The sequence below is a fragment of the Agelaius tricolor genome, unplaced genomic scaffold (genome assembly GCF_023055355.1).
Source record: "Agelaius tricolor isolate 1412-34295 unplaced genomic scaffold, bAgeTri1.0.p SCAF_1, whole genome shotgun sequence".
NCBI lineage: Eukaryota > Metazoa > Chordata > Aves > Passeriformes > Icteridae > Agelaius > Agelaius tricolor.
The window spans coordinates 72826779-72842031 of NW_027269261.1; the positions used below are offsets into that span (position 1 = coordinate 72826779).

The 15253-nt window shown below is 40.8% G+C and overlaps 1 protein-coding gene across 2 annotated transcripts in view; it reads right to left on the reverse strand.

Annotated features, from left to right (window-relative positions):
* Nucleotides 1-15253, reverse strand: part of KLHL29 (kelch like family member 29) — a 390175-nt gene that overhangs the window by 123687 nt on the left and 251235 nt on the right. For both annotated transcript variants that reach the window (XM_071440010.1, XM_071440015.1), the window contains 2 exons: nucleotides 15026-15167; nucleotides 13740-14288 (listed from right to left, as the gene is read on the reverse strand). In XM_071440010.1, the coding sequence (XP_071296111.1) occupies nucleotides 13740-14288; nucleotides 15026-15167 (691 nt within the window). The remainder of the gene's footprint in view (nucleotides 1-13739; nucleotides 14289-15025; nucleotides 15168-15253) is intronic.

Sequence of the window (15253 nt, forward strand, 5' to 3'; positions counted from 1 at the left end):
AGCTGTCTTTTAGAAAGTACAACTGTTATTCCCTTTTTCTGTCTTCCTTTATCCTGTCCTGTGGGCATGTGGGCTAATTACCATGACTTGTTCATGCCTGCTGCTGTATTACATGGGATTTATTACACAGAAGTCTTTGTTGAGAATTCTGCCTGTGTGGGAAGTAGTTGGGTAAAAAAAAGCGCAAACAAAAGTCAGAACTTTCAAAATCTAACTTTTCTTACTTTACTAGCATCTAGTGCCAGCTGCACAAGTCAATGAAAATTAACCTTCCCCCCTACCCCTTGGATATCCAGTAAACTCAGATTTGATCCGGATGTTCTGATTTCCACGCAGCTAAAATGCAATCAAATGCTTGATTTTGGGGGATAGATTTGCTTAAATTGTATTAATTCACAAGGATAAACACAATTAGTAGAGCTCATTAGCTTGCAAAATGTAATTTATTTTCTTGAATATACCCATTTCCTTGGATGAAGAGCTCCATTAGGTTTATTATATTTGCAAAGCTTATATAAAAATCCAAACCATGGCAACAAAGAGAAAATTGTTACTACACAGTCACAGCAGTCACTTTTCCATGTTAAATAAGTTTGGCATTTATTTATATTTAAATGAGAATATCTACCACTATCAAGACCAGGATATGGGGCAAGTTCTTATACAGAATATAATTAAAACTAATTCAAGCAACAAATGTGGCCTGAAATTAAAATAGCCCCCAACTTCTTTAACTGAAAAATGATTCAGTGTTCTCCATCAAAACCCCTGTTTGCAATTGCTTAATTATCATAAGCAGCAATAGTAAAGGGACGCTGGCCGTTTACAGGCTCATCAGATGGGTCTGCATTAGGCATGTCTGCTCTGCTTAGTGCTGTGCTTTAATTTTGCTGTGATATAAAGGCTAGAGAGTGGAGAAAATGAATACATGGCAAAGTACCTGTCATTACTTGTATCATATTACTGAGGTATTCTACGTGCACAATACGAAGGCGGCTGGTCCAATTTTCACACTGTTATCATTTTTGATATTATACTGTCTAAAAGCAGTGACACACAAAAGAAATGCTTTTATCATTCTCAGTGCAAGGATGATACTAATTACATCATCTGTCATCATTATACAGCTAAACAAAACTTTTCTTTCATAGGAAACTGCCATTTAGCAAATTAACGGGTAATGACCCATAATATACAGAAGATTGAAATTTGGGAATTACACTCACATTAGTTTGTTTTCTGCTTTCCCCTCAATTTCAGTCCCTGATACATCATGAAAAGGAAGAGAGATGGAGAATTTCTTCAACTATTTAATTTGCCAATAGCCCTATCGTCCTTTTGGAAACTGATGCAGGATCATCTCTGTCCATATCAGTGAATAGTTTCATTCTACTTAATGATACAGACAGCCTGCCAAGCCAGTAAAAGCCAGATGTTAGTACAGTGATGCACAGAAACCTGCTGCTGGGGCCAGATTTTCAAAATCAGACATGAAACAATGAGCCTACATTTGCTGCCAGATAATGGATGGATGCTTGGAAATCAGGTACTGGGATGTGAGTTGCCTCCTGAAGCCTGACCAGGTCACGTATGATGATGGCACGGAGGAGGTACCTGAGGTGTCCCAGCAAGGAGCCCCACAGTAAGGCCAGGTAGGTGAACATCCCTCCAAGAGCCCTCCTGCTGCCTGGACTCTGCTTTGAGCCTGGTGTAACACTGCAGTGAGTTGTGTTTGGGGAATGTTCAAGTGCCACTACCGAAACAGAGATCTGTAGGGATTACAAGAGGCACAAACCATTGTGGACGAGTCCTTAGTGCAAACTCCCATGCTTCTGGGAAAGAAGAATAATAAAGAGACTTTATTTTTGATTGTGTCTGATCATGCTATGTTCTTCAACATAGAAGCGAACATAGGGTAGCAGGTGCATAACAATACAGATTTTAGGTGTCAGGTACTTACTACTAAGACAATGCAGCAAATCCATCTAAATCCAGGGAAGTACATTTTAGACAGATCTTTGCTCAATCTGAACTTCTGTGGCCCAGATCAGTTATTTTCTTTCATCATGTACCAGCTACAATGTGGGGAAAATAAAAAGGCAAATTCCACAGTGAATTAAGAATAAAAATAATGGCAAAGACTAGTGAATTTTATATGAACCAGCCATGTCAGTGGAAGATTCAGTCATCAGTAGGTGCTTCAGATACAGTAAGAGCAATTAAGCACTTGGCCTTCCATTCCCTTTGTCCACATCAGAGTGTTTAGGACTTTTCTCTTGCCCATAAAATGATTTTCTGACTTAAGTGAAATTCTGAACTGAATGTATCTGTAAAGTAAGAGGAGTTCTCAGTTCCAATTTATCATTGTTAAAGTGGATTAAAGGATTTTTTATTAGTAACACTTAGAGCTCACTTGTTCATGCACTTGGAGACTTCTACCAGAGGAAACCTTCCCCAGCAGACAGCCAGGCCAAATCAAAAGCTGAAAATGAGCGTGTGATGAGCACATTACACAGGCTGATGAGGACTGTGATGAGCTGGGAATTAGTGAGGAAGCCTTTGAGGAAAGACTGAGCGCTGGTGGAAACCCGAACACGGCTCTTGTCCTTTTCTGAGTCACTGCTGAACGAAAAGCTTAAGCCCCCTGCGGGACACCGCACTACTGCAATGAGGGCTCCTCAATGAGGTATGTAAGCCTCTCCCTCAGCATTAACCCTCTTAGCAGGCCTCAGTATTTTAAACACTGTAAGACAGCACTGGAAATTGTGTGAGATACCAGTGTAAGTAGAAGTTCAACAAATCCTGAATCAAAACTGTTGACAATATGCGCCCAAATTGGCTTTAGTGGTGCTAATGAAATGATGCTTGGTAAATGACTGGATGTATCACATCCACAAGTAGCTCTCCACAGGCAGAAGAGGAAAGCCATACTGATCACAAAAAGGGGCTTGATGTGTTTGTTTACTCCACCCAATAGGCAAATACTGTATTAATTTTAGGTAAGTTGAACCAACATTATCAAAATGCTCTCTTAATACAAAGATCCTATCCATGAAATTTAAAACAGGATTGATGAATTCAAGTTGTTAAAGTGTATAAGTACCTACATCACATTTATGGAAACCTAGTTAGTGCAGTAAAGAACCAAGAGTGATTCAACTGGGCAACCAGAGAAGCCCCGTGCAGCTGTTACCCCACTGGGCCCTGGTGACCTCCAACATGTTCTGGGATAGCCAAGTCCCCCCAGACAGCCAGAACCTGTGGGAGAGCTCTGTTCTCCCAGTACTCAGCAACCACATCAGATGTGCTAACACATCTAGGATCTACATGGCCCTAGCTGCCTGTCCTTTAATGACTGAGTGATATTCTCACTTTCTAAATTTAGGCAAGGGAAGGAATCTTAACAGACCTGATTGCTGGTTAGGGCTTTTATAATCAAGACTTCAGTTTGAATAGAAATTATTTATCATTCTCATTTATTCACCACATAATAACAATCCAAGATGCTATCACTGCCTCTTCTTTATTACAATGTCTTTTTTAACATATTCTGTTTTCCATTTAAGGTTTTAAGTAAATCTCTCATCATCTGTTTTTGGGACATCAATACAAGATTTAAGGGAGGTTCCTTGAACTCTCCTGGTCCTCAGTTCATGGCTGACAAACAACTACCAACCCAGCCAAACACTTTCCTCCCTCCAAACCTGAAATAATAATTTCAGTGTCTTTGCACAGGTCCAGACTATGTAATTATAAGCTAGATCCAGTCTGGATAATTATAAATTATATCTTTTAAACCACTTATTTCACTTGGAGGAAATATAAGTACTCCTTTTTTTGGGGTACCTAGGTTGTCCCACTCCACTCCAGGGCTGGCTACCTCCTAAGCCAGTGAGAAATTATATTAAACCCCCAACATTCTCAGGGCATTTGAATGGGTAGAAATGAGACAATGTTACCAACCCAATACATGTAAAAGGACTTAATATTTTTAAAATAGGTCCCTTCTCTCATTAAAACATATTTTGATATTTAGAATTTGTCTTCTAAATATGTTAACACATTATTTCTTGATAGCTATATAGATCAACAGCCCTTCTCTACTTTCTTTACAACACAAAAAGAAGACTCCAGCCTCAGGAAATACCAAAACTTACTGAAATACTGAATCTACCACCTCAACATCCACAAATTTGGACAAAAATACATGATAAAATAATTTCCTGGTTTTAGTAAAATTCTTGGTTGAGTTTACCCTTAAAGCCAAGAGACGTTCTCAGCACCACTTTATCTCCCCAAAAGTGAGTGCAGCCCTGACTGATAACATTGAGACTCACTGCACAGGGTTTACCCATATGGCAGTTTTGAGAGAAAGAAAAAAAAAATTAAGTAATGATGGCTTATCCATAGAGATGAGGGCAGTTCCAGCAAAGGGTTGCTGAATTCATTAAATTTCTCAAGGAAGAAATTCTTATTGGTGTGGGCTTTTCACAGATAGGCTCTTCTTGAAATGTAGTGAATTTCTGCTTGTGAGCAGATTTGACTGTCCTTGAAGAGCTGATCCTTGGACAAGATGTCAAATTTGCTTTTACTGTTCCAGCAAGTAACATACAGTGAAGAGTTTATTATTCTGGAGCTGAAGGAATATGAGTCAATGGTCTTGATACATTTCTACAAATGAAAGAGAGACTCATGTATTTCTTTGGAGTGTGATGGTTCTTTACATATGGATGATTAAATATCTGCATCTGTCTAAACCTGAAATCACTTGAGTGATTTCTGCTGGAGGTACCTGCTATCCATCTAGAATAAATTCTTCTAAGATGCTCCTAAAAAGTGCTTCTCTATTTGGATGTTCAACAGATCAGAGCTCCAAATCAGAGCTCTAACCATCCTACAGAAGAACAAACAAAACCCTCAAAGAAAAGGGTTGTTCTTAAAATGGCACAGTATGGCCATGATAAGAGAATATCTAGAAGAAAAACATCTTAACACAGCAAATTCAGCCATCTAGAGAATCCACATCTGTAACAAAGTTCACACAGCAGGCTGGAAAAGGCAAAGAGCAGAATCTTGTATTTCCTAGGTTACACGCAATGGAAATCTACTATCATGCTCCTCCTTCTGTTTTCCACAGGATGGTAGTGTTTTGTGCAAAATGATCCTTGGTTTAAAGGAACCACAGCTTAGGGATGCAAGGAATATTTCCCTTTTCCTTCACAAGGAAAAGGTCATACAGAGGAGCTGGGTTTTACATTGGATTTGGATACTCTATAAATCAGTCAGACTGAAAGGACTGTCAGCCCACATTTGCTCTTAAGACTTCTTTTATTTTATCTGAATTTGTCTTTTTTTGTACCATCTTCCTCACCCTCACCCAAATACTTCCATGTGCAGGTTGATGAGCAAAACGCATTTTGTCTCCCATTGAAACCTCAGAGGAATCATGAATAAAAACCCTAATGTTCTCTTTATTCCCACATTCTTTTTATTTATTTTGAGTAATGCCAATGAGCAAAACTGTGCAAAATATAATGCACAAAGTCTTGAGGTAAACCCTCCATTCTGTTCTAAGTATTGCATAGTCATATGGTGCAAACTTGACTAAGCATCTTGGTACCTTCTCTAGGCAAATGCTTCTGACTTAAACAGGCCCGGTCAAGTTTCTCTTGAACTTACAGATATTTTTTTGCAGCCCAGAGATTTTTCCAGTACAGCAGTACGTACATAAAACACTTAATGCTGTAATTTTCTGAATTTAAATAGGACAAAACTTCAGGCTGCTTTTATTTGCACATCTAGATGGTGGAAGTTTTGTCTATGAGTAATCATCCCTGCAAGCTTATCTACCCTCTTCCTCCTGATGATTTCATCCCCGATGATATTTTTCAGAAGATTCGAGGTGTTAGGTAATCCTATATTATTATTATTACTGTTGTTATTATTGACCATGACTCAAAGCCCACCTTGCTGTGGGACAGTGGAGCTTATCATTAGCAATCTCAAGGCACAGTAATGTAAGGAAAGTCACTATTTGGAAATGTTTGCATTTCACAAATTTGTTCAGATTTTTTTAATTTAACAAGGGACAGAATAATTCTCATTCTGAATGCAGTGAGACAGAAATTATTCCTTTTCATTCAGAATTTAGACACTGCTCCATGGAGGACTGCTGATTTGAAAAAAAAGCATTTCCACTTTCTTGTAAGGAAACCAAAACTCATTTGCAATTTAATAAATCTGCTTCTCTGGAGATCTCCAGAGGTCACAGAATAGCCCATTTTGGGAACATTTATGTACATACATAAATGCACAGTCTGGTGCTGGACGGACCTAGCTTTTTGAGTTTGGACTGAGTGTGAAGTCCCCATTCTCTGCTGACACTGTAGCAGCTATAACTTGACTGTCCACGTTTTAAGTCATGATATCAAAAAAAGTGGAATTATGCTGCTGTGAAGAAGAGGAAATCTTAGTGGGACATTTTGGGAAAAGCCAAACTTATGGAGCAAACTAAATGCTCAGGAAAGGTAGCTTTAAAGTGCCTCCAGGCACAGGAGGACGGAGTGAAAGGGAACTGGTATGTTTCCTCTTGCACCCAAAGGGATGGATGCAGACAAGGCTGCACCTCAATATGCGTCAAGAGTTGAATGAGACAGATGACCAAGTGAAGACAAGGTCAGAGAAATCGGATATGAAACATGAGTTCTGAAAGGAGAATGGCAACTCTGCAAGTATTTTGACAATTAATAACTTTTAGAATATCCAAATGCAGTTCCAGCTAACTGCAATGGATTGCTGGACAGTATTTGGAAGGATAGATACATGGATGGATACATGGATGGATGGATATATGGATGAATAGGCAGCCTGCCTGAAAATTTGGTCTGTATTTATAAAAAGTTGCCACTTATGTATTCTGTGCCAAAAGAGATCCTAGATTTTGGTTATCATCCAGCCCCTGAGAAATTTTGCACCTTGTGAATACAGTGTTGTGTGGACGGGAGAGAAAATAGTAATTCAACAGAACTCAGCCGCCTCTCAGACTTATGTTGAATGCATTTGATGGCCACTGTCACGGACAAAACTATATTTGGTACAAAACCACATTCTAAGCAAACTTAAAACTAGAGAGTGGGAAGGAATTCAAGATAACTTCAAATGTATCAATGTCTAATTAATTAGGTGGATCTGCAAATGATGACATAATATCGTGCAACAGTAAAATGAAACTTCTTCAGCTCTGTATTTGCAACACATAAACTACAATTGCAAATCTGACATATATTTAAAAATCAGACGTACAAAAAATAGCAGCAGGGACCAGATGACTTTTAAAAGCAGGTTCAGGGAGTTTTGACTCACTTTATCAACGCCCCAATTTTTATTTTTATTTTTTATGATAACCCACATAAAATAGAAGATGGTGCTGAGAAGATCCTCCTCCAGTTGAAATGCAAAATCTCAAGTCACTGATATACTGAGATCTGTCAATCAAAAGATAATTCAATCACCTTTTTTATGCTGTATGTTTAGCAAGGCAATGTTCTAGGACGATTACAAGTCCTCTTTGACTCTCAGTGCAGTTAATCTCTGTCTGTCATGACCTGACCGACAGTGACATTAAAAGGACAGGAATTACAAAAAATACCCTGCTTGGACCATAGAAAGGGGAAATGTGTTTCATTTTCACTCAAGTGATGGCTTAGATACTCTCATCAACTTCTCAGTCCTGTTAAGACTATTTTAATCAAAGAAGATGGTAACTAATATTGATAAAAATTTGATTTTAGAGGACCTGTTTGCTTTAAGTTTATTACTGTGCATGAACAAGCTAAAACATGAGCCAGCAGCGTGCTCTTGCAGCTAAGAAAGCCAGTGGTATTCTGGGCTGGCTGAATTAGGCCAAATATTGCTGAGATGGTAGGAGGTGGCCCTGCTCCTCTACTCAGCACTGGTGAGGCCTCACTTCAAGTGGCATGTCTAGTTCTGGGCTCCTCAATACAAGAGAGACATACTTGGAGAGTTCAGCAAAGGACCATGAAGATGATGAAGGGACTGGAGAACCTCTCCTAGGAGTAGAGGTTGAGACAGCTGGGGCTGTTCAGTCTGGAAAAGAGAAGGGGGCTCAGCAGGATCTCATCAATGTATATAAATTGAAATTACATAAATGTATATAAATTGCACCTGAAGGGAGGGTGCAAAAAGGCTGGAGCCAGGTTTCTTTCATGATCCTCACTTGTCAGAACCACAGGCACTGGGCACAAACTGAAACACAAAAAGCTCCCTCTGAACATGAGGAAAGATGTTTCCTCAGTGGGGGTCACTGACACTTGCTCAGGGGCTTTGTGCAGTCTCCATCCTTGCAGATATTTGGAAGTCATATGGATGTGGTCCTGGGCAAACAGCTCTAAATGGCTGTGCTTGGCAAGGGGGCTGGACCAAGCAACCTCCAGAGGCCCCTTCCAGCCTCAACCATTCTGTGATTCTGTGAACTCTTATGCATCATTACCAAGTTGAGCTTACAAATGAGCACTACTCATCAGTGCCTTAGTACCATTTTAGGCCATCCCAGGAAATCACCACTGTTCTAAGGAAAACACAGTGAGAGACATGCACAATGCTAACACTTCCATGGTAACCTAACTCTGCTACAAACAATTGGATTGCAGTAGATTGTAGATTTCCTTCCCTACAACTATGTGGATACATATCCATATATATGTATATACACATACACACAACCCCCCATACAATTTTACATATAATTTTATACCTATAATTTTAACAATCTATCTCTCCACCTTTCTAGACAAAATGGAGGTTTTCCTAAGGTTACACAGGCCATGTATTCTGGTGCAAGGCAGAGAATGGAAAAGAATCTTTCCAGAGTCTTCATCACACAATATCCTTTAACTACTGTTACTAGAATAACAAATGCTAGGTTACATGAAGAATTTAAACACTCTCCACCCCCCAGCATTCATGTCTGGAAGTAGGTGCACTCACAGAAATGCAGGTCAAGCTGAAATCCCATTGAAAATTCAGCCTTTTCTGAAGAAAAAGTTGATAGCTATTGACAAAATGTTGTACTCTGCCTTGTTACTATTCATGATTAAGGAAAGTAAATATTGTCTGAGGCCTAATGAGAATTCCAATGCAATAAAGTCAAGTGTGAAAGGTGCAATCAATAAGTGATGATGCAACAGTATTCCTTTGTAGTTTTGTTATTGTTTAGTTCATGCTATTTGCTGATGCTTGAAAATGAAGTGTTAAGAAATTAGTGTTACAAGGATTAACATTCAGATTTTATTTCTGATATTGTTATGTTTCTACAGTCATTACACTCTGAACACTAATTAGCATCTGCTTTCTTTTCCCCTAGTTAAGGACTGCAGACCAAAGAATTACAGAACACAAATACTATGGAAATGAACATCAGTATTTTCCATTAACATCCACAAATTAAACCCCATGATGTCCATGGTTTATTTTACACGGCAGGAGTAAGTACTGCAATAAAGTACTGTATTTTCCTCATTTTTTGTGTTAGAAACTATGCTTCAAAGTATATAAAATTTATGAAGGTAGTGTATTTCCAAATGTGTAACAGAGTCCAAGCTGGAATGTTTATGTTCTACATGATATCACAGGTATCCACCAAGGGCTCAGCTTTGGACTGGCAAGTCTTGAATATCAGGAAGCATATTGCTCCAGGAGACAGACAAGGACTACATCTCAGTTACTCAGTTCCTGCAAGGAAACCAATCCCTTCCAGTCCTTCATCAGACTGATTAATTCCTCTCTGTTTGGCTCAGCTGGATTGGCAGGCACATTGACACTGGTCTCTGCCACTGTGCCATAGCACAGGACACTGGTACCTTGTGTCAGAAATTGAAGGGATGATTTTCTCTCTTCCCTGCAGGCACATTGTGCAAGTGACAATTTGTGCTGGCCACATCATGTAGCCTGAAGATCCTGAAAATCCGTTTGAATATTCTTTGCAGCTCTGTATTTTCTGAAGAAACCACGTAAAAATTTGGCTATGAGAACTTCAGCGGATTTTCACTGAATACAATTAACATCCTGAATATTCTGCTGTATCAATTGCTCTGGCAATTTAGCTTATAAAGATTTGGGACACAGATGGAAAACAAGGGCTGGTTCTGCCCTAAAATAGTTGGTTACATGTCTGTGTTAAGGTGTCATGGCTTTTGAAGTCAGCTACAAGTATTTGGCTTTAATCCTTTCCAAAGGGAAACTACAGGTCAAAGCAGACGCCTCCCAAAACTCCTGTTCATTGTGTATGGTAAAAGACCCCCTGCATTTCACAAGGCAGCTCTACAGTTCTTCATACATTGCTAAAAGCAATAATTCCTTTGAAATTTTATTTCTCTTGTAATGTAACAACTTTACAAATTCACTAAGTAAATAGATCATGTACTTAACTTTAACTTCTGTTTAAAGAACATAACCTATTCTGACCAAGAAGATTCTCTAATCCATGCACAATTTCTCTTACAAATAGTTTCAATGGAATTAGGTAAAAATTAGCTATAACACTGGAGAATGACATATCTGTTTTATATCATGGTTCTTGTTATCAAAATGCATGTTTTGCAAAGCCATGGAAATTACTCTTTCAGTCATGTGAGATCTCTTGACCTATTGCAAATAAGACAGCAGTGCCTTTAACTTTTGGCAACTTATTTGTTTATGTGTATTTAGAAATAGCTGAGGAAGAAACCTAGTTCTGCATGAACACAATATAAAATGGCCCATACATGTACATAGCCAAAGGAAAGATAATTATGGGAAATAAAACATGATGTTTCAAATCAGCTCCCTAAGAAAATCTAAAAATATAAGAAACCCTATCATATTAACCAGAAAGAACTGTTCTTTCACTTAAGGGATAGTTGGGCAATTATTCAAACCTGGACAAGACTGGATTGTCAAGTGAAATAATAATTCAGAGTTCCACAGGATAATGAGATAGATCTCAAGGCCATTAGCAGTGGCCCTTATTATAATACTGGCCAAGGTTCCCCAAGAAAGAGAGAGAATATTTAAATGAAACTTGTAGGGAACTAGTTTGAACTTGTATATTTGAACAGCTTAATACTGTCTCCTAGTTTCAATTCATTATTGGAGAGAAAGGTATCTACCATGTAAGCCTGTGAAATCAGTCAGTCTTTCGAGACTGAAATCCCTGAGGGCAGAAACTAAAACATAAAATAATTGGATAATCAAGCCACATTGAAACTCCTGGAGCTTATATTAAGAATCTTATTCTAGTGAGATTTTAAGGTCTGGTTCAGCACTGAGTTGTCTCCTCTTTCCTGATTGTTTCTCTCTCATTCAACACAAACAAATCCAAGATATATCTTCTCTGACTTCAGGTGTGTCATGAAGAATTACAGCATTAGATGTAAGGGCTTTTTAGGTTGGAAACAGAGGAAGGGATTACTTTATCTCTATAAAATAGGTCCTGCTTATGAGACATTTGTATATGCATGCTTCATTCTGTTCTGTTTGTTTGCTTTTAACTACTATGGGAATAACTCAATAGCTGGTGGTCACAGAGAAGCTCCCTAATCCCTGGAAAAAACAGTTGTCTAGCCTGCAGTTTGTGAGGTACAGTATGGTTAATGTGTCAGCAATTGCCGTGGATTAGAAATACTGCTTGTTTTAGTATTCTCCTTATGATCCTTCTCCTAGGTACAGGAATTTCCAAATACAGGAGCAGATCTAGGTCTGGCATGCCTGGTATCCTCCAGTGAGGAACTCTGCTCTGCACCTCAATGAACATCTCCTAGGCTGACTGGTCTCTGGGGTGCTCGGACTATTAGGCCAGACCGGGGTTTACAGCAGGTTAAGCAAAAAGGCTGACTAAGAATTTTTGTAAATCAAATATTAAAGACTGATTAAATATTTTACGATCTTTTTACTTAGGCTTTGATTTGAAGTTTACTTCATCTGCTAGCCAGAGATCTGGTGAAGGTTAATTGATGGAGGAAGAGTAAATAACAGCTCATGCTGCTGGCCCTAAGTATGCGAGGCATTTAGGAGTATTCCTAACCTCTAGTGTGCAGTCACTGACATGCTCATTTGTCTCACTAGGTTAGTGTCACTAGGGCTCAGATATGTGATCAAATTACTGCCCTGAAAGTGGTTTAAGCTTATGTGTTTTCCCTTGTATTGTATATTTGCACATGTCTCCAGTGACACCAAGTAATCCCTTAAATTGCGTTAATTTGATCATGCATCTGAGTACCCAGTGCAGAAAATTGGGATAGCTGGCTATGGAAAGTGGAGATGATGTCTCTTAGAAGACAAATAGTTCCTATGGAGGAGAGAGACATCCAGCAGAACTCAGTCTACCAGGATAGAGTATAAATCTCTCCGCTTTCTTTTTCCTTCTACAAAATCAATGGTTTGTAACTTATAAACATGACTTGACAAATTGCTTTTGTGGACTTTGGGCTTTTTTCTTCTTTTCTAAAGGGAAAGAATTAACAATACTCTTATAATTGTTGGTTAATTTTTGGCTATCCAACTGGGCCAGTGTCATTTAAGGCCCATCTAGAGAGAGCTCAAAGAAAAATTCAGAGGCTCATTATCCAGCAAGAGCCCTCACCATTAGAGCTTTATAGTTGGAAACTTAAAACCAATCCGAATATCTGGTTTTACAAAACTACTGCTGAGATTGTATCTGAGCTCCTTTTCAAGGGAACTTTGGTAAGGGATTACACATACCAAAGTAAAATTTATGTGAAGAACAGGAACAGTTATTGGACTAATCATTTTTAATAGAGATTCCTTGTCTTTAATTCAGAGCTACACAACAGAACTTAATAGCTTGTGGCAAATAAATAATTTACACATGGATTATGTCTGAATAGAAATGCATACATAAAATATCACAGACTTAATGAAGGTGCTGTTTTTTTACAAAATCAATTTAATTGATTTTGCTGATAGGTCTGCATTAATATTTTTGGAAGCTCCATTTTGCTTTACCTGTACACGTGGCCCAGTCATGATTCGTAAGGGAGGAAGGGAAAACTCTCCAAATGCAATTAGAATCTTGGAACACAGAGTGTTGGTAGTTTTGAAGTGTCTGGGGTAAGACACTCGGAACTAACACTCCACTGTGACCTGGTAGAGGGGCTCATTTACAAAGTACTCCTCAGAAAAGGTCAGCCTCTCAGAACGCTCATGACTATTCAGTCATATGTTTTGCAGCATTTGAGCCCAGTGAAGATGGTAATGAAGAGTTTTCCCCTTAACACTGAACATGTTGGGCTGTTCAGCTGCAGTCAGCTTTGACTTATGTTTGGCCTGAGCTCCTACCAGAGCGGGGAGAAGACAAGGGCTGGAGAAGGAGGTCATTGTTGTGGCAGATGCACAACTGCAGCCAGGAGAACAGTGGCTGGATGGAAACAAGGGGTGTATTTCACAGGGAGAGGCATGGGATGATGGCTGCTTTACCCTTGGGAACACCAGCTTATCTGATGGGCCTGAAAGCTGTTTTTCACTACTTTTCGCCCACAGCCTGTCATACCTCCTGCTAACACGTTGCTTTTTGTCGTCAGTAACTCACAAAAGCTTTGCATTTTAGAAAAGTGTGAAGGGAGCCGCCGCAGCTGGCGGGCCCAAGGAGAGCAGCAGGGACGCCGAGGGTCAGCCGCCACCCGTCCCCGCTGCGCGCCTGAGGGGGCCGAGCTGGCCCACCTTACCTTTGGGGTGCCAGGGGTCCGTGAACTCGTACTTCCCCACGCCGATCGTCCGCAGCATCTGCACCCCGTTGGTGTTGTCCGGGCCGCCTGCCGCGGCCGCATTGGGAGGCAGTGGGGCGGCCGCCTGCCCATTGGTGGTGGGCGCGCTGCTGGGCAGGGCGGCCGAGGGCAGGGCCGGCGGCGGCGGCGGCAGCATGGGGCAGGCCAGGTGGCCATTGCCCACCGCCCCGGGGCCTGGGTGGGCCACTGGGCCCACGCCACTCATGGAGGACATGCTGAGGGGCTGGCTGTTGGTGTACAAGGGCTGGCTCTGGAGGTTGACCACCATGTTGCTGAGGGGCTGGGAGGGCTGCGGCTGGAGCTGGTAGTGGCCCGGCATCAGTGGGAGCTGGGGGGTGACGTGCGGCGGGAGGGAGGGTGTGACGCCGATGACGGGGGCCTGGACGTTGGCGGCCGGGCTGAAGGTGGGCGGCTGTGTCATCCCGTAGGAGTGCGTGATGAGGGCAGGCTGGCTGCCCGCTGCCACTGTGGTGACCCAGGGTGCTGCACCTGCGGCACGAAGGAAGGCCATCATTGGCGGTGGGCTCGGCATGGGGGAGAACAGACAGCAACAGCCTCATCCTTCCCCTCCCGCACCCATGGACGGCACCGACACGCCCCGCTGCACTACACCTAATGCAGTTTGGGATCTGGAGCCCTTCCCAAGCAGTAAGTGCATAAAATTGCTGCAGCGATGTGAGCACAATTGTTAAAATACTCATCAGGTGACATGCGGCATGTTTGCGGTTTTATGTATTTTGCACTTTATGCAGCTTAAGCACACACTTCCAAGAAAATGAACCTCTTTCCCTGCTGTGCTTTCACGGCTCCCTGACAAACACTCTGTGTGTATAATAATGGTGCTCCAGCCACTACAAAGACATTGTAATTAGGCGTCTGGCATAGTAGCACAATGTATGATATGTGTCTGGAAGCTGGAAATCATTTCAGGTAGTTCTGGACATAAAAGAAGTCTTAAAGTATTACAGAGTGCCTTTCCCTCCAGTGAAGGCAGAGAAGGATAAAAAAAACCCCACTCTAATGAACTTGCAGCATCTTAATACATTTGTATCAGCCCTGGCATAGAAGAAACTTGAGGGGTCTTTACAATGAGGGAAAACCCCTGCTAAAGAATAAAGAAAGGGCTCACAATGAAGTCTAATTTACAGAGGTAAATGGAGATAGTGCAGTGAATTTGCTTTGAACGATTTTCCCTGGTAGAATTACAAATAAGATTAGAGACATACCTGGGTTTTCATTCTCCCTCATCTGTTTAGATGGAGGCTCATCAGTGTCCCAGGGCGTGGACTGATTGATGGGTGTCTGTCCCCACCTGACGCTTGTTGCAAGTCCTTGAGGCTGATTTTCAGTCTTGGAAATGCAAGGTGTCTACCAGAGAGAAAGAAAAATACAGAATAAAAATGTTTTGACTATTGGGATTAATTATGGTTCCTCATAACTAGTAGCTTGCTTGT